Source organism: Patella vulgata, chromosome 4 (assembly GCF_932274485.2).
Source record: "Patella vulgata chromosome 4, xgPatVulg1.2, whole genome shotgun sequence".
NCBI lineage: Eukaryota > Metazoa > Mollusca > Gastropoda > Patellidae > Patella > Patella vulgata.
The window spans coordinates 56047740-56067860 of NC_065882.2; the positions used below are offsets into that span (position 1 = coordinate 56047740).

A 20121-nucleotide genomic window follows, 5' to 3' on the forward strand; every position below is an offset into this window, starting at 1 on the left:
GGAATGTTGAGCAAAAAGCCACAGCCTGTGATGTTGCCATTTAACATTGAAGCCAATGGGCAAAATAAATAATAACTAGTCTGAGCCCATCTCCCAAACAGAGTTGTCTTCCCTTGCAGTTCTCACGAATGCTGGATAGCGAGACTTGTGTGGAGAATGCTAGTAAAATAGTATACTAGTTCTATGCTAAAAATGAACAATTATTTCAAATGTAAGAGCAATATAAACCTTCCAATTGGCTTTATAAAATGAACCTTTCCGCACCACATTGTAAATACCCCTCCTACAGACAACAATATAGTTCACTGTATATTCTCCTTAGTTTTTGAAAACTCTTATTAACGCTTTAAAAGATAGTTTTTTGCTCAAAATAAGAATTTACCAAAAATAACACCACTGAATAATCTTGGATACTGGCGCAAGTGCCCAGACTGTTTCTCCAAAACAGCACAGATGGGTGAAATTCCACCGCAAAGCAGTTCCTCCAGGAGACTGGAGAGTAAGGATTTTGCAAGAGAATAGGCCAAAGGTCGGGTAATGGCGCATGCGTATTAATATCTAAATAAACGCCATCTTTTGTTGTACAAATGTGATAATCAAGAATGACAACATTCGCTGACCATTTCTGGGTATGCTATGTGGAATAATCGAATTTGCATAAACATGGGACTTAAATGGATAATTGATAGACCCAGAAATATTATAATATTGTTGATGAAACTATGCGTAAAGCAGGAACCACTGTCGTCTGTAAACGTCAAATTTGATACTTTGTCGGCAACCTTTTCGATGAAGAAAGTGAAGTGTCAGTGCTTCTTACTTCAAAAAAGAGAAAAGAATTAAAATTCGCGTGAATTTATTTTATGAATAACTGATGCTTGAACAATGTCTTTTTTATTGTTAACAATATTTCAGTCCCAAATATTGATATAAGCCTATTTATCATATACCCTATTTGATTTCAAATCGGCGGAAGTGAATGTGTCAGTTGAGTGGTTGACACACCGCCCCTTACTTGAGGTTGACATTGCATTGACCGTTAATAACAGATTGCTTAGGTCTATTTTAATACCTTTTTTTCAATACATATACTACTAAATAGATACTTAATTATTGTTGTAGGTTCATGATTGTTCATTTAATTACCCATACATAATGATGTTGATTGGATATCAATATAATATAATAAATTTAATAATGTTTGACTTTCAATGACAGTGTTAGTTAATAGTAGTACTACATGTAAGTATAACTTACTGTCGTCATGTACAATGAAGACAATCTAAGCCTAATTAATTAAAACAATACTTGGTCAACAATTAGTTACCATAGCTTATCTGCATGGGTATGCAATAGTATTGTCAGTATATCATATTCATACATTACAATAAAATTGGTTAAATAAAATCATGTATGTCAGTACCGTACTGTATGTATTGTACAGTAACTGAGTCAGTAGTTATGTGTCCAACATCCTTTTATGATTATGTGCATAAATGACCAGCCGAGCCTGAGTCTTTTTTGAGCCATACTTAAATTCCCCTCCGACCCAGCAAAAAAAAGAAATAAAAAATAGCACACTGTTCACAAGAACTCTAAAGAAGGATAAATGAATGAATTGACAAATCAAATGATGAGGATGATATCGCAAACAGTGTTAATCCCCAGAGGTGTTTCTATGATACTAGTAAAAAGCATATTTAATTTTTTTTGGGGAATAAATGGCCAACACAATCCACACCTGTATTGCAACCTGTAATAAATATTTAGCAATAAACCTGCTAGATCTACTATTTTAATTTGACTCTTGATTATATCTGATTTCAGGGGGAGAAGAACAATGGATTTTATGTTTTATATCATAATTTGAAAAATGGCCAAACATCCAGTAAAGAATTAATGGAATTTTTGAGAGATGGGTAAACATTTTATTTCTCCCAACAAATTTGATCGTCTTTATTGTCTTGTTTTATTGTAATTGATAAAGTCCTTTTTTTATGTTTAAATGTCATGTACTGCTCCTCAGTTGGCACATCCTTGATGGCTTGATAGCAGGCCTTGAGATCTGAAAATCCCGCTGGAGTGATAAAATGTGTTCGTCTGAGACATAGCTTATTATAACTAGTTTACATTTAATTTAAAGTGTATAAATTATAAATATTGTTTAATATATGTAGTAATACTTTTAACTGTTCTTAAAGGGACAATGCCACTCTTGCTGGTTTGGCAGCTCCAGAAGATAAAAAAATAGCCCTATTCAAGTACTAGATGTGTTAAGTGTCCTACCTGCTGTTTAAATTATTCATTAAATCCTATTTTACTTGTCCAGAGGGTTCGAAAATATATTTTAGATCTGTCACATTAAAGCTTTTCTGAGAGTCATTTCTATCAAGGGAGGTAATAAGCTCCAGATTTGATTGACTTCCTGTTCTAAAAATAGCTTTAAATGATGTTATAGGACCGGGAGATCCCTTGTGTGTGACCCTATTATTCCAAATAAATAAATACATAAGATCAGCGGAAATGTGAAAGGAAATCGGGATTAAAATGACTTGGATTAACACACAATTAATTCAAGTTGATTAATGATATTCTAGACAGTCCGAACGCAGATAATCTACTTGTATTGTTTACAGATATATGGCCTATATCACGCTGGTATCAATTATCTAGAGACTTGAGTTCGACATTGACAAGTGTTGATTTTTTCCGTCGATTGCCAAGTCGGAGTCCTAGTAATATTTAAGTCACGCGTGTAATTATTAGTAGATCATCATCCCAATTGATTCGGCTAAGAAACGCAAGCAAGCAGGATATCAGAGGCAGTTCAGACTGAGCTGGTCGTTAACAAATATGAACTTGGGAACAGAGCAGATTAGGTGGGAAGAATTGAAGGAAAGCTGAACATTTACATAGAATGATAGAGAGCCGTGAAGAATTGGCAACCAGGCAAAGCTGTTATTATATATGTATATAATATATACAGGTAATTTGCAAAAAAAATAAAAAAAATATGTTACCACTGAAAAACAATTCAACCGATTCTTATAAGCTTATTATTTGCCATGGGAAAACATGATTTTTTAAAAACATTAATTGTTTATAATGTATTTATAAAAGACGCAAAATATTGTGTGTATTCTTTTGCCATTTAAGGGCTGATCAAGTGGGGACGCATCTGGAACCAGGGGTACATTTAAGAACAGGATTCTGTTTCAAATCACTGGAAATGGTATTTCCAGGCTTATAGTTTTCAAAATCTTCGGGAGGAGGCCACCTGGTCTTCGTGCTCGAAACGTCCAGCTTTGTCGCCTGTGTGCACCCCCTATCCATGGTTTCTGAATTTGCCGTTGCAATTTTTAATTTTCCATTTATATTCCTTATTATTGACTTTCTTTTAATCTAGTCTGTTAAATAGATTATTTGAGCTAATGTTTATATAAGTAACCTGCATTTAAATTATGACAGGATGAACCTGATAACCCAAGGTTTGTCATTTTGTTTGACGATCATCATTTCTATGTTTGCACTTCAGTTTGTAAAGATCCCAACAATAACTGAAAACAGGGCTTTTACTTGTTATTCTAAGGACTGTTAAGCATGTTGTATAATTATTAAGCTCAAAAAACAATAACACTTTCACAATTTCAATCTTTCAGGTACCACAGAAAATACTCTTAAGAGAGCATCAAATTGGGCTTTTGCACCAATGAAAGGGGCCAAGCATTATCATTATGGCATAATGTTATCATTGCTATATAATATGGTGAAGGCCCCTGGGCCCAGATGCCAGTCAAATCTACAAACCTTAGCAGATCACAGAACTGATGGCAACGCTAACCAGAATGCACACACTTGCCATAATACACATAAACCCCATTTTAGTACCCGAAGCAACTCCTTTGGATGAAATTTTAGCTTGGATGCTAACCTGCAAAAGGCAGTGTGTCTTTATATAAGGAAACGAAATCGAATAGGCCTACTAATTATTGATCCCATATCTCCTACCCATACTGGACTAAGCCTACTATGTGACTTCTCTGGCAAAATTCTTAGGAAACACTCACTTTGTCTGCGATATCACCCTAGGTGGAAACCGGCATTAAACCTAAAGCCCCCCCTCCCCCTTTGGACTGGTGGGTAAAGGAAAAGCATGAAGGAAAAGACAACTGGGTGATGCTGACCCCCAAAAGATTGCTGAGACTTACCAACTTCAGAAATAGCCAAGAAAGAGAACCAGATTTTAATGTAAGAATATATTTGTTTTTCATAATAGTCTTCTCGTATTAAAACCAGTATACTGTCCATTTCTGTCTAGAAACAATCTCCATATCTTCAGGACACAACAGGAGGGTATTACCAAGGCGTCGCATCACAATCTGCCTGTAAACCAGGGAGAGGGGTTCAATAAAGGCTATGCCTGTTCCCCAATCCCTATTCAGATACAAATCTGTATAAAATATTGCTTATAAAAAAAAAAAAAAAAGCCATGTGTCGTCTCTGTGATTAACATCTACGTCCTTACCAATTGCTAGGACATCAGTTCAATACACAATTGCAACAATCTGATTAAAATACAGATCTATATTGCATTTTGTTTTTCGATGGCCTGCACCACATGAATATCTGACCGGTTGTAGTTGAAGCGAGGTAACAAAATAACTGTTGACAGTTGGTTAGCAGTGCGAAACAGTTTTAATAGATTTTTGCTAATCAAATTACCTTTTGATTAGCAGTTTTGGTCATTTTAGGTGCAGTTACAATCTATCAGGAATACTCAATATTAATTAAATGTAACAGTTTACTTTTTATTTGCCTTGATAGCCCATTTACATTATGGTAGCCATGGTTATTAAATTTTGGGGGTTATTATCATATTGGAAATTTTTTTTTTTTTCTATTCATATTTTGTGCATAACTTGCAAGTTACTGATCTCGTATGGCATGAATTGTATTGTGAATGATATCTTCAACACCAATCCTTTACAGTGCTTAACGAATTCCAACTGCAGACGATTCATGTTGATGTCACGTGGTCTGAATTACCTTGCTGTAATTTTGTCCACCTTGGTTACATAGCCGTCGTGAGAGTAAAATCACACAATTAAAAATGCATGTAAAAAAAAGCCCTATTCATTCATCCTGTTCTGAACATTCACAATAGTATTTATAATTATGTTTTATTGTGCATAAATTGCTGTGAATAAGAGACTAATGTTAGCGCGCAATGTCAAACTTTCAGTTTTGCAAAGCTGTAGCTTCTGACTAATTACGTAATGTATGTCAAACTTCGAGCATTGTTTTGATCATTGTAAAAGATATTTTACATTGAAAATCATTAGAGAGAAACGTGAAGACCCGCGGCATAGTAGTCACATTTTCCAGACGCATGACCAATATTTCCATACATTTATTGTGTCTGGATAAGCATGACCAAAAACAGACCGACTCCTGAAATGAACATTGTGTTGTGAAATATAGAATTAAAAGGATAGGTTCACGTTTTAGAGTAACCGTAAAAGGATTTCTTATTGCCAGTTGAATTTTGAGACACAATGTTGAAATAAATGGTATTATTTCTGATAAAAATGATTCGAAACCTTTTAGATTTTCAACTAAAATTTTGCTAATCAGTTTTTCCATTGACTCGCAGTAACGTCGGAAATGGGTCGCAAAGTGCGATGCGAACCCGGTTATTTTTTTCCCTGGTGGAAGCTCGCGAGTTCATACGAGCGGCTTTTGGCCTTATGATGTCAGACATTTGATTAACCAATTAGTGTTGATGTTTCAAAGTAGGTTACCCACAGTTGCATGCAATTCATGCCAAAAACTTGCCGTAACAGATCGTTTCATCGGCTAATCCTTCACATCATGCAGAACGTGGGTTATATATAACAACTCTTTAGTGTAGTAAAGAGAAGTAAAACGAAATTTTGAACTATAAAAAAACAAAACGAAATAGGATCTGTGTTTTAATCAGATTGCATTGGCAAGATCCAGAACTCCTGGTTCTAAACAATACTGTTCAAACACCTGAAATAATTGAATTAACTATTTTTAAAATCTATTTTCAGTAAGCCAGGTAATTTGAAAAGGAGTGAAATGAAGGGGTTTTAACTACTGCTGTCTGCATTAGTCTTCCTTGGTGAAATCTTTCGAAGGATATTATGACAGAAAAGAATTACTTACTGGTTGTAAAGAAATGCCTATCTTTAGGCATAACTCCACATCTGTCACAGGAACTGGATTTGGTGATTGACTTGACTGTTGATTACCTATTCTGTAGGCACGCTATCTCAGGTGGCTGTCCTACACTGTGCTCTGTGTGTTTTCATTGTTTTATATACTGGTATCTTGATTATACATTTTGGATTTTATGACCAGTTGCTTTATAAAGACATAGTGCACCCATGGATGTGAATTTATTTCCTAAATATTGGATAACTTTGAAGTATTTTGAGTTTGTATTATTTTCTATATTATCATATAGTGACTACTGAAGCATGCAATCAAGACTTTTAACACCACAACTCGAGCCATTTTCAGTAATCCTTTGTTTACTATTAATCATGCTCACAAATTACTCAGTTAATAAACATGTAATCACTACATCCAGAGATGAACTCCTTTCTAAGTCAAGTTGTGATTTACTATTACCTGAACATAAAACGTTTCTTAAAGATTCCACTGATCACATAGTTAAACAATATAAAAGAACAAGGCGTGGATGTGCCTCTGGGAGGAAAAAACGTCAGAAACTTAAATCAAATAATATCAACACTAATAGCAATACTAGCAAATTAGAAACGTCCATTTCCATCACACATAAATAGGCAGACTCTTTTACATTAGGGCTATGGAATACGCAATCATGTCGAAATAAAAAAAACTGAAATTTTTGACCTCATTACTGAAGATAATCCAGATATGCTAGTCATCACTGAATCTTGGCTTAAACCCAATGGCGATGAACACCATATAACAGCCATGACACTCCCGTCCCATTCATTTGTGCACCTTGCAAGATCCCACACCACTGGTGGAGGAATCGCAGTAATTTACAGACGTTCTATTATTGTTGAAGTTCTCTCAAACAAGCTTGAAGCTAAAACGTTTGAACAGCTACCTTTAAGAGTTACAGCTTCTAACAAGTGTTTTATAGTAGTTTGCATTTATAGGCCGCCCCCATCGGCAAAGAATAAACTTTCATCATCTGATTTTTACCAGGAATTTGCAATTTTGTTTTCCTCATACTCAAAACCGAATACCATAATTCTTGGTGATTTTAACATACAGATAAATAACACAATAAAGTCGGATGTCAAAAGATATGTGTCCCTCATTGACTGTAAAAGTTATAATCAGCATGTTATGGAACCAACTCATAAATCTGGTAATACTCTTGATTGGGTAGTCGCGGCAAATGACTCTGACCTTGTCAAGGAAGTACATGTAGAAAATAGACAAATTTCTGACCATTATTACATTACAGCAATATTAAAATTGTCTAGACCTCAAAACCTTAAAAAGGAAATTATTTGCAGAAACATTAAAGCCATTGACTGGAGTACATTTCGAGTTGATATTTCAAATTCAAAATTACTTTTGGATCCAATGAGTGATGTCAATGTTCAAGTTAATCTGTATAATAATACTCTTTCTGCATTACTTGACAAACATGCCCCAGCAACAAACAAAACTGTGACTGTACGGAACAGCGCTCCCTGGTACAATAATGAAGTCAAACAATCAAAATGCTTACGTCATCGAGCCGAGCGTAAATTTAGGAAGACCCATTTAGAAATCCACCGCCAGATCTACTGTAAAGCTAAAAGTGACCATCTAAAGATCATTAGTAAATCTAAGCAAAAGTATTGTCGAACTTATATTCAAAACTGCAAGAACGATCCTGGTAAAGTCCATAGATTTTTGAAATCCCTACTTGGTAAAAAACCAGATCGAAAACTTCCAAGTTCAGACAATAACAAAAGTCTAGCTGACTCGTTCAATGATTTCTTTATCAACAAAATCGAGAAGATTCGCAGTGGACTAAATTCATCTACAGATTCTGAAAATACCCAAACAACTTTATTTGGCGGACATAAATTATGCAGTTTCAAACCCTTTAGTAAAGAGGAAATCAAAAACATCATCATGGCATCAAAACCTACAACATGTTTATCAGATCCAATCCCAACACACCTTGTCCTTCAACTTATTGATCAACTTCTCCCATTCTTCACTCAATTAATCAACAACAGTTTAACAACTGGTACATTTCCTGACTGTTTTAAATCGTCTATTGTCCTTCCACTCCTAAAGAAAGACAACCTGGATAAAAACATCATGAAAAATTATAGTCCTGTCTCAAACTTGCCGTTCCTGTCAAAGATTATTGAAAAAGCTGTCAATATTCGTCTAAATGAACATCTTACTGCAAATTCCTTGTTGAATGTTTTCCAATCAGCATACCGACAATATCACAGCACGGAAACAGCCCTACTTAGGGTTGTAAATGATCTACGTTCTACTGCAGACAGCGGCTGTATTGCTTCTCTGGTGTTGCTCGATTTATCGGCTGCTTTTGATACCATAGACCACACCCGTCTACTGGGGAATCTTTTAAATCGCTGTGGTATAGATGGGTATCCTCTATCATATCTTCAAAACCGCAGCCAGTCTGGTACCGACTTATCAGAGAGAACATCTCTAGCCTGTGGAGTTCCACAAGGATCTGTATTAGGTCCGGTACTTTTCGTCCTTTACACCAACCAACTGTCTGATATAATTAGTAATCATGGTTTTAATCATCACTCTTATGCCGACGACACCCAGATTATTGGTACTTTTTCGGCAGATTGTTATGTTGATTTCTACCAACGGACCTCAGCTTGCACTACACAGATCAAGTCATGGATGACATCTAATATGCTAAAGTTAAATGATGACAAGACGGAGGTTTTATTTGTGGGAACAAATAAAAATTTATCAAACCTAGACTCTACTACTTTAACGATTGCCGATTCGGACATTCAGGCGCTGACCAATGTTAAAAACTTAGGAGTAATGCTCGATTCAGCCCTATCAATGGAAACACATGTCAACTACATTTGCAAAGTATGTTACTTCCATCTACGCGCCATTGGAAATATCCGGCATCTTCTGACAAATGAAACAGCCCATACTCTCGTTCGATCTCTAGTGTTCTCTAGGTTAGACTATTGTAATGGTGTTTTAAGTGGTCTGAACCAATTATTAATGTCAAAATTACAAGCTGTTCAAAACACCGCCTCGAGAATAATAAGTTAAACATCAAGACGCTCTCATATAACACCTATTCTGAAGGAACTTCACTGGTTGCCAGTACATTCCAGAATTACGTTCAAAATCTTGTGTCTTGTGTTTAAATGCTTAAATGTATCCAGCCCAGAATATCTGACTGAACTTTTGCAAGTTTATGAACCAGTAAGAAATCTTCGTTCCCAAGAACAGAGCCTTTTACATATACCGAAATTCAAATTGCAATCCTTTGGTTATAAATCTTTTAGATGTTATGCACCAATCGTATGGAATTCCCTACCACACAGCATTAAAACTTCGAGTTCTCTCGAATTGTTTAAGACAAAATTGAAAACTCATTTATTTAATCTAGAATATGAGTGTAAATAGTGTACAGAGTGTCATGACTGCGCCTTGAGCATGTAATTTTGGAAAGTATTGGCGCTATATAAATATACATTATTATTATTATTACCTACTTCTTCCAAAATATCAAACAAAATTAAAGGCATTATTTCAGCAAAGGACAACAAATGTCTCCTTCATCCATCTACTTCTAGCTCATTTACCATTTTCTGAAATTTGAATATTGTGTTAGCAATTTGAAAATAATTATCCCTGAGCTCATATACTGTTTGAATATTTTATATAATTATTATCAGAAATTATTATACAATTAATTATAAGAAAATAGCTGCTCCTCTTGAGCTTATTTTTTTTTTTTTTTTATATAATTACAAGAAAGTGTGTAAAATATAATCCATCGTGAGTTTACCAATTTTTTTTTATGGAAGTATTTCTATAATGATTAAAAATTTGTTCTTTGTGTAAATATTCTTCTATTTGCTGTTTTTGTGTTAATATTTTACATCTATTAAAAGAATTTTTGTTCTTACTTTGAGTCCCTCTGTTTGTTCCTTTCTGAGTCTTTTAACTCACTCCCTTGTTGTGCCAGTTTTCCCTTTTTGTCTTTTGCCTCTTTTTGGTCTCAGTGGTAGGTGGATGGAGGGGTGGTTTCATGACGTTGCATGTAATTGTAACTTCCGTCTAGATCTAATTGTCCTTGATGTAGATCAGTGCTTCTCAACCTTTATGATACAATTCCCCACTTGAGAAATATTTTCTCAGCTATTCACCCCTGGCACTATAAAACATCAAATTAATAAAAACTAAATCGTTTCAAACACATATTTAATGAACAGATGCCATAGATTTACACATTAAAAGCACAACAGAGATGTCATGACCCTTGTTTAGTGAGCACCTTGTGCTTGGTGTTTTTGAACAAGGGTCTTAACATCCGGAACTAACTTTGTTAACTTCAGGCGTAGATACGAAGTGGGGAAAGGTAATAGCAAGTTCTGTGCTCGTGTACTCAAATTTGGATAGTTTTCAATGATTTCTTCATCAAGCCACATGAACTGGCGCTTTGCTCTGTGGAGAAGTTCAGCTGATGGGTCGTTCTGAAGATCAGCAATTTCATCTTGGAACTGTTCTCAACGTCACCGAGATCGACCAATTTATATTGAGTAAGCCACCCAGGAAAGTCCATCTCACTCAAGTCGACGAATCTCTGTGTGAACTCTGTCATCATACTTTGTAGGTGACGCGTGATCACAGTCAAGACCCGATCTGAAACATCATCACAAGAACTCAAACGAATGAAGTTCACGAACTCCCGCCTGGCTATTTCCATTCTGTATTGACGGAGTTTGGTAACAAAACCGAATATTTTCGCTTTTGAATCCAGAAGGGTCTTGTTTGCACCCTGCATCTCTGCATGCAAACCGTTGAGCTTTCCGAAAATATCGGCGAGATAACAGACTTGTGCTTTTGCTTCGACCCCTCGTAAGACAGCCATTTCGTCTTTATCAGCCAGAAACTCATCCAAAGCATCATACAACTCGACAAACCTATCCAAACAGTTACCCTTGGACAGCCAGCGCACTTCTGTATGCAATATCAAGCGAATATGAGTTTCTTCCATTTGCGAACAGAAGTCTTTGAAAAGGCGTTCTTGTTTAGCATTTGACTTGATTAGGTTGATACACTTAATAACTGCTTTCATGACAGTGTTCAATTCTGGTGACAGGTTTTTAGCCACAAGATTCTCTCGATGAATGACACAGTGCACAGTCAACATGCCAGGATTGTCATCCTTCATCAGCTTCAGAACTCCCTGTCGTCTACCCATCATAGCTGGAGCACCGTCTGCTGCGCATGATATTACGTTTTGTAGTGGAATACGTGATTCTGTCACGTATTTGGTATATATTGTGTAGATATCTGCCCCAGTTGTGGTTGTTTTCAGTTGTTCGCAAAACAACATCTCCTCTCTGAATTGTCCGTTCTCTACATATCGCACGTAAGCGAGTAGCAACGCTTCACTTCTGCGGACTGTCGATTCGTCCATCTGCACTGTGAACTTCATGTTTTGTAGTTTGGATATCAGTTGTTCATGAACATCCGTTGCCATTTCATCGATTCGCCGGCGTACGGTATTGTTACTGAGAGGTACTGAATCAATTCCCACTGCATCGTCGCCCTTCTGTAGTACAGTGCGAGCGAATACTGATAATGCCGGCTTGATCAATTCTTCACCGATTGAATGAGGTTTTCCATTCTTTGCAATCAATAACGATATTTCGTAACTAGACTCCAACCTGCGTTCCAAATTAGACACTTGTTTTCGGAACAATGACTCGATTGACTTTGGTTTCCTTTTTTCCCGTTTCAGTTTTAAGTCTTTGAAATATTTGACTGTTTTTTTGGCATGCTCCTGATGTTTAGCTTTCAAATGTTGCTCAAGTTTTATCGGTTTCATGGAATCATTGCACAACGTTTGATCACATAACAGACACAGGGGTAATCGTTCATCGTGAGGTGCTGCAATAAATCCAAAATTCAGATAATCGATTGAATATTTTCGAACTTTCACCTTCGCTTTCGTAGCCATGATGTTAATTCACTAGGACACTAGCTTTGGTGTGTGACACTGCAGAGGTAATAATGCACAATCGCACAATACAGTGCTTATTGTCACATTGAAACAGAGAAACTGAGAATTGAGCAACCAATACTAAAGACAAGTGATTGAAATTAAATTGGGAATCCCCATTCAGGCCATGCACATTTCTGGTGTAAAAAGAAACTAAGCAATCGACAATATATCCTACCTAGCTGCCTATAGTCTATTTCACATTGAGATGAGACTAGGTTACCCACTTACCGGACAACCAACAGTACAGCAAGATAGGATAAGAGCCATTATACTCAGCGTCGAAATTAATTATGCTAGTGCTAGTCATGCAAATTCCCCCCTATTCACAAAATTCACCCCTTTGTGTATAATTCACCCCCAATTCCCCCTTTTTCCAAATTTCACCCCCGAGCATTTCGAATACACCCCTGGGGGTGCACATGGACCCCGGTTGAGAAGCACTGATGTAGTTGGTGCTGTTCATTTTGAAGGTTGTGTTGCATAAGTAGCTTCTGACATAGTTGATAAAGTTGGTGGTGGGGTTGTCAATACTGGGTAATTAATGAATCTAATCATTTCACCTGGCATGTCCGACACAAAAACGGTAGATCAGTCCCACTTTTTATACGCCCACATTTTCATGTGGACGTATATTGTCGTTGCCCCTGTCCGTCCATCTGTCCACAATTGTTTGTGAACAGTCTACAGGTCACAATTTTTATCCGATTTCAATGAAACTTGAAATATAGGTTTATCACCCTAAGATCTCGGTTCCTTTCGATATTGGCACTGTAGAGGTCACAATTTTTATCCGATTTGGTTGAAACTTGAAATGTAAGTTTATAACACAAAGATCTCGGTTCCTTTCGATATTCGTGCATATCGGACCGTAACTTCCTGAATTATGGCCCCTGATTGTACGCAAAAACGCGTTTTTTGGCTTGTGGACCCTTATAGAGGTCATAATTTTTATCTGATTTAAAAAACCGTGTTAATATATCACCGTTACACCCTAAGGACGGCTGAGTTCGAATTTTGTGAAAATCGACCCAAAGCTGACAGACAAAATGACCGCCCTTCGTTCTCAAATAGCGTAAAAATTGGTATATCAAGGTTGTGGACCCTATAGAGGTCACAATTTATATCCGATTTTGTTGAAACTTGAAATGTTAGTTTATAACACAAAGATCTTGGTTCCATTCGATATTCGCGCACATCATGAATTATGGCCCCTTATTGTATGACAAATCGCATTTTTAGCTTGTGGACCATATAGAGGTCATAATTTTTATCCGATTTAAAAAAACGTTTTATTATATCACCATTAAACCCTAAGCACGGTTGAGTTCGAATTTCGTGAAAATTGGTTCAAAACTGACAGACAAAATGGCCGCCGTTCGTTCTCAAATAGCGTAAAAATATGGTATATCAAGGTTGTGGACCCTATAGATGTCACAATTTTTATCCGATTTTGTTGAAACTTGAAATGTATGTTTATAACCCAAAGATCTCAGTTCCTTTCGATATTTGCGCATATCGAACCGTAACTTCCTGAATTATAGCCCCTGATTGTACGAAAAATCACGTTTTTAGCTTGTTACACCCTAAGGACGACTGAGTTCGAATTTCGTGGAAATTGGCCGAAAATTGACAGACAAAATGGCCGCCCCTTGTTCTCAAATAGCGTAAAAATATGGTATATCAAGGTTGTGGACCCTATAGAGGTCACAATTTTTATCCAATTTTGTTGAAACTTGAAATGTAAGTTTATAACTCAAAGATCTTGGTTCCTTTCGATATTTGCGCATATCGAATTGTAATTTCCTGAATTATGGCCCTTGATTGTAGGAAAAATCATTTTCGTTTAGCTTGTTTTCTATCCATCTCTCGAAAATGTGGGCGTATACTGCCTGGCAGCCGCTGGTAACTAAGCTCAAATAGACTGCTTTCGAAATACCTGTAAAACCAAAATGCAAGTAAATAAATAAGGTTTTCCAGAATTCATATAAAATTCTAGCAAATATGTTTAATTAAAATTAATAATTACACACAAGAAATTTTTCTGATTTACTACAGTGTCCATTTACTGCAGGAATCAAAAGTAACACAGTTGTCATAGGCAGCCATAATTGAGAACCAAGATTAGAACTGCAGAAATAAATCTTATGAATGATTTATTTAATTTAATATTATTGAAAAATATACTTTGCAGGTTAACTTGAAAATAATTGTTTCTCTATGATCAATCAATAATAAAAAATGCCACTTGGTGAAGCGAATCATCTAATTTTAAAGATAATCTGACTGATCCATTAATTAGGTAATCAGACGAAGCCAGTGATAATCAATTTCACCATAATCAATTTAATCATAATGTCAATGTATGATCAACAATGACATCGAGTATCAAAATTCCAATCATAATAAATTTAGCAATATAGTGCTTAATCAACGACCATTGTTGAATGATTGATACCATCTTGTACTTTGTAGCACCTCCTCTAATCCTGCGATTGGTAGTTAATTATCTGGCCCTCCGCCACCGATCAGGTAAAAAGAACAATGAAAATAACAATAAACCCAGTATTATCTGTTAATCTTTCATTTTTTTAAATGACAAACCCTATGGTCATTGTTTTCACACATAACAAAACATTATTTGATACAGATTGAATAAACTAAAAGCACCGTTAAGCGGAGTTTAGGGTGGTTGGATGGCCGATTGGTTAGCATGTGCGCTCTTTGTCATAAGGTCTGTCATTGAGTTAACTAGCGTTGTTTCGATTCCCCGGTTGTACGTGACAAGGAGTAGGGTCGCCTGTCCAACCTCATGGGTTTCCTCCGGTTTCATCCCACTGCTACAGACCCCTACGCAGAAGTGAATTATTGAAATAAAATTGAACCATATGCTCGTCCCGAAATGAACTCTCTGTCTTATAATGAATCCTTTGTCACAGGTGTCAAGTTGAAGAACAGTATGCTAAATTGCTGGCAAAGCTGGCTAAGTCAACCTCAAACTGTGCTCAAGTTGGGTAAGTATTTTGTTTATAAAAAATTCTTTTAAAGATGCATTACAATACATACATGTAAGAAATAAATCTGCCTATTGGACGTCCTTGTTTTGGCTTCAAATGTTATATGAATTCTAAATTTGGAATTTATTAAAGTGGGATTATGTAAGATTTCAATAGTTCATGAAAAGGGAATATGTTGAAAATTTCAGTCAAATTACTTCACTCTGAGCTGAGTTATCACAGTTAAAAGAACAATGTAATCCTGATTGTCATTGCTACCATTGTTAAGATAATAAACAAAGTCTTGATTATCCATTTTTAAATCGTATTTAAATCTCTTGAAAATCTCCAGCATCCGATGACATAGAGGGTTGATTGTGGTCTTGGTGAGTTGATTAATGTCTAATTAATAATTTATTTAACATTTAAGACATAAAGAAAACCTGCATTATGCAGATTTAGCTTGTTTAATATGACAAGCCCGTAACAAACTCTGTGGCACATCAGATGGCTCTGATATTGAATTGATTAGAACATATGTATGTGTCATTTAATAATTTAACATTAAAATGGATAATCAAGACAATGTTTGTTATTGGCAATAATATTTGTCAATCGAGAATATCATGTCAAAACTTCAAACACTAATAACTTCGCTCAGAAGAAAATAATTTGACTGAAATTTTCAATATATTCAGTTTTATTTATTTTTGAACTACTATAGCAACAACGTTAAGCTCTTTATTTAAATCTTATGTAATGCATCTATCTTTATTAAAGCTTTTCTGTAATGGGTGTAAAAAGGGAGTTAATGCTGATAGGGCTACAGTACATTCTTGAAGTGTGACTGTTACCCTAAACAATCCCACTAAAAATTCACACAGGAACTGTACATTGAAATAACAAAAAAAACTCAGGATTCTGACATGTAGTATGATCACTGATCAGAAGAAATTGTGGATGAATGACGGGCACAGGTGTTTTAATAAAACAATACATACTGTTAAAGTGTGACATTGAATACAAATATTTGCAGTTTCCATTCATCCGCACATTTATCGAATTCTCTTTTAAACTGTAGATTATTTCGTTATGTATGTTATTTTTCATTTGAAAATATTTCAGAACTTTTGCTCCATTCTGGAATGTATTGAAATCTTTGGTGGAGAAATTAGCCAGTCTTCACATGCAGTTAGTTCATACTTGGTCTGACCTGATCAAGGATGTCATCCGTTATAATGAAGATCAACATAAAAGACAGAAAACTGTATGTTATTTCTTTGCAATATTGACCTTACACATTTTTTTTTTGAATGGTAAATACTTGTATCTTTATATAAGACATGTAAGAAAATGGTAATGTTACATACATGAATTGTAAACTATAATACATACTTATGGAAAAACAACTACTATGTTATTTGGTGACATTTCGAAGAGTATTCTGTTAATTTTATCAAGTTAATACAAGTTTAATGTTAATAAAGTAATACAAGAATGTGAGGCAACTACACAGAAAACAAATCATGAAACCTTACAATACAACAATAAGATCAACGGTCAAAAACTCAATGAAGAGATTTTATAGTAAAAAGAATCTTGTAATGGGATTAGATTATTAGATATAGTTGTTGGATGTGATTCATCTATGAATGTATCTTACTAATTGATTATAGATGAAGGAAAGTGAAGCAAGCACATCAGAAACAGTTCAAGCCATACAACAAACAACTGTTGCTGTGCACAAGGTCTGTTTATAAGGGAATTCTTTTATTTTTTCAGTGATTATTATCAGTGGTATTTGTGTCTTCAAAATATAAAGATTTGGATAGTGTGATTTAACAATATCCTCTTTTTATTTAAACATGCATTATGCAAGAGCAAAATCTGCTTATTACAAGTCTTTCTTTAGACATTAATTAACTTATCCAGACCATAATAAACTCTTGATGTCAAGGCTAGCCTTCGATGTTGGCTGGATTAGATTCCTATATGCCACTTAACGGCCATTGATAATTAAATCAAAACAGTGGATAATCGAGACTATGCTGTTTATATTAATGATTTTAGTAATGATGACTGAGACTAAGCGAAAATTTCACCCACTTTGTTCTCGGCTAATAGTGGATCAATTTGACTGAAATTTTCAGCAAATTACATTTACACTATCTAGTTTTTAACTATTATAGTGAGAACTGCCATCTCTTTATCTTATCTCCCATAATGTATCTTTAATGATATTTAAATTATGATTTTGTATTTCAGTGATGATATTTGACATAAAATTAGTTAAATATAATATAATATATTATAAGTAAGCTTACAAACAAAGCATTTCCAGGTAGAGGTCGCAGTGGATCAATTTCGAGTTGCGTAAAAATGCACAGACATTCCAAAATTTGGCGTTTTTGCCCTCTGCATCTGCGTGACTTCCTAGAACCTCTCAAAATACTCAATAGAAAGAAGCAAGTAAAACCGATTTTGAACAACCCTATTTTAAGCGTCCTTATTTTATTGATACTGTATTTAGTCTAATGAAGACTGGAGGTTGATGGCAGTCATTTCAATCTTTCACTTTGACAGGAAGTAAAGAGCAAACTATTGCTACGAAAGCCAATATTTGATTGAAAACAGTTTTATCATGTTCTAGCCAATCCAAAGTGGGGGGTTGAATGGCCGAATAGTTAGCATGTGCACGCTGTATCATAATGTCTGCCATTGAGTCAACTGGCGTGGTTTCGATTCTCTGGTTGTACGTGACAAGAAATAGGGTTGCCTGTCCAACCTCATGGGTTTTCTCTAGGTCCTCCGAATTCCTCCCACTGCTAAAGACCCCTACGCGCAAGCGAATTATTGAAATAAAATCGAACCATGTGTTAGTCCCAAAATGACTTAGTTTGTGTCTTCCAGTACTGTAAAATAGGGGATGTCTCAGAATAGCTATGTATAGAAGGCTTACTGCCATGAAGTTAAAGATTATAAATGAAATAAGTGGAAATATAAAAACCTACAGAGACTATGTACAGTAGCGGTGTGTAAATGCCACATGAAAGCACATAAATTGATGACATAGTGTACAAACTACTACATACAATAATCTAATTATTCTCATGTTGGGAAATATTCTGCATGTAAATTACGCAGCTTCCGTCAATATTTGCATTTATTTTTTTAAAAATGCGTGAAAAACACAGATTTTTGCGTGACTGCGACCTCTGGTTCCAGGGTGTAATTTACAATGTATGTCCTTCAAAAAATATTACTATTGGCCTATAAACATTTCTGATGTGGGACAAACTTTAAATATTAGAAACCAATGTGTATATTAGCAGTTAATTGAGATTTGGGTTTTCTATTTTTTGCATTGTATTGAATTTTTTTTGAAAGAAACATTTGATTTGAACATGTTATGAACTAACATATTTCAGGCCAAAGAAATCTACCACACGCGTTGCCTTGAATTAGAACGATTAAAAAGAGATAATGCTTCTCAAAAAGATCTAGAAAAGGTATGTTCCATCATTTAATACTTTCTAATAGTTCATTTGCATTAACTTTTAAAAACACAATTAGATTTAATAATATTTGAAGTATAGTAGAATCTGTACGAGCAGCCACTCCTGTTAAGCAGTCACGATAAACTTCTCCCATAGAAATTCAATTGTTTGATCTTTTTGATAAACGGTCACTCCTCTAAAGCTCCAGTGGTCACTATTTTACTAATAAATTTAGCAATATTCAACGGCCATTGTTGAATGATTGATACCATCTTGTCGTACTTCGTAGCACCTCCTCTAATCCCCTGATTGATAGTTGATTATCTGGCCCCCACCACCGATCAAGTAAAAAGAACTGTGAAAATAACAATAAACCCAGGATTATCTGTTAATTAATCTTTTATTTTATTAAATGACAAACCCTATGGTCATTTTTTTCACACGTAACAAAACATTATTTGATACTGATTGAATAAACTAAAAGTTCCGTTAAGCCGAGTTTAGGGTGGATGGAGGGCTGATTGGTTAGCATGTGCACTCTTTGTCATAAGGTCTGTCATTGAGTCAACTGGCGTGGTTTCTATTCCTCGGTTGTACGTGGCAAGGAGTAGAATCTGCTTTTTGATAAAAGAAAATTAATTCATGGATTTTCTTCACAAAAATGGATAAATATTATTGAATACATCACAGTGGTAAACAGTAGTATCAATGTTGGTACAAAATGACTCGTTTACAGAAGTTATATCATAGATTTGAGTCAAAGAATTTTCATTCCATGCAAGTTTCAGTGACGGCCAAATTTACCAATGCAAGTTTTGATGTTTGTCCCGAATTCATCCAAGCGTAATAATTATATACTTGATGTCGGCACTAACAAACACTGGGATTTTATTAAGAGGTTACTCCCGTTAAGCAGTCAGTCATGAAAATTCCCTTGAGTGACTGCTTAATACAGATTCTACTATAGTTGAATAATGAAAATATATATGATTGAAAAGAATGGCTTATTATGTTTGTAGGCAGAAGCAAAGAAAAGGAAAACCTGTAAGTTCAGCATTAATTTTTCATCACAAATAATTCAGTGTTTATGATCGATAATCCCAATAATGGCATTTATTTTTGGTGGAATAAGTCTGTATCAGTGAAATTATGTGTGATCAACTTGTGTGTTCAGCCACCATAAGTTTTGACAAATTAACACCAAATCTTTATACAGTATACCGGTATTTAAAATTAGCATTTATTTTGTTTGATATTTGTCAGAGCCATAATTACATGGTATTATATATGTAAACATAGATTAAAACAATGGCAGTAACAGACCTACAGATAAATTCTGTTCTTCATTCTG

The 20121-nt window shown here is 35.2% G+C and overlaps 2 protein-coding genes across 7 annotated transcripts in view; both read left to right on the forward strand.

Annotated features, from left to right (window-relative positions):
* Positions 1–525: 525 nt before the first annotated feature.
* Positions 526–20121, forward strand: part of LOC126817302 (F-BAR domain only protein 2) — a 48884-nt gene continuing 29288 nt past the window's right edge. For all 6 annotated transcript variants that reach the window (XM_056100623.1, XM_050544152.2, XM_050544155.2 and 3 more), the window contains exons 1-7: positions 526–629; positions 1828–1919; positions 15217–15291; positions 16399–16540; positions 16950–17021; positions 18702–18782; positions 19790–19814. In XM_056100623.1, coding sequence (XP_055956598.1) covers positions 603–629; positions 1828–1919; positions 15217–15291; positions 16399–16540; positions 16950–17021; positions 18702–18782; positions 19790–19814 — 514 coding nt within the window. In that variant the 5' untranslated portion in view covers positions 526–602. The remainder of the gene's footprint in view (positions 630–1827; positions 1920–15216; positions 15292–16398; positions 16541–16949; positions 17022–18701; positions 18783–19789; positions 19815–20121) is intronic.
* Positions 1951–9965, forward strand: LOC126817304 (RNA-directed DNA polymerase from mobile element jockey). The gene is made up of 2 exons (XM_050544160.2): positions 1951–4248; positions 6075–9965. The coding sequence occupies exon 2, from the start codon at positions 6928–6930 to the stop codon at positions 9307–9309; it is 2382 nt and encodes a 793-aa protein (XP_050400117.2). The 5' UTR covers positions 1951–4248; positions 6075–6927; the 3' UTR covers positions 9310–9965.

Bases quoted from the DNA above. Each gene is read 5' to 3' on its own strand.
- LOC126817304 (XM_050544160.2), top strand. From the start codon at position 6,928: ATGCTAGTCATCACTGAATCTTGGCTTAAACCCAATGGCGATGAACAC.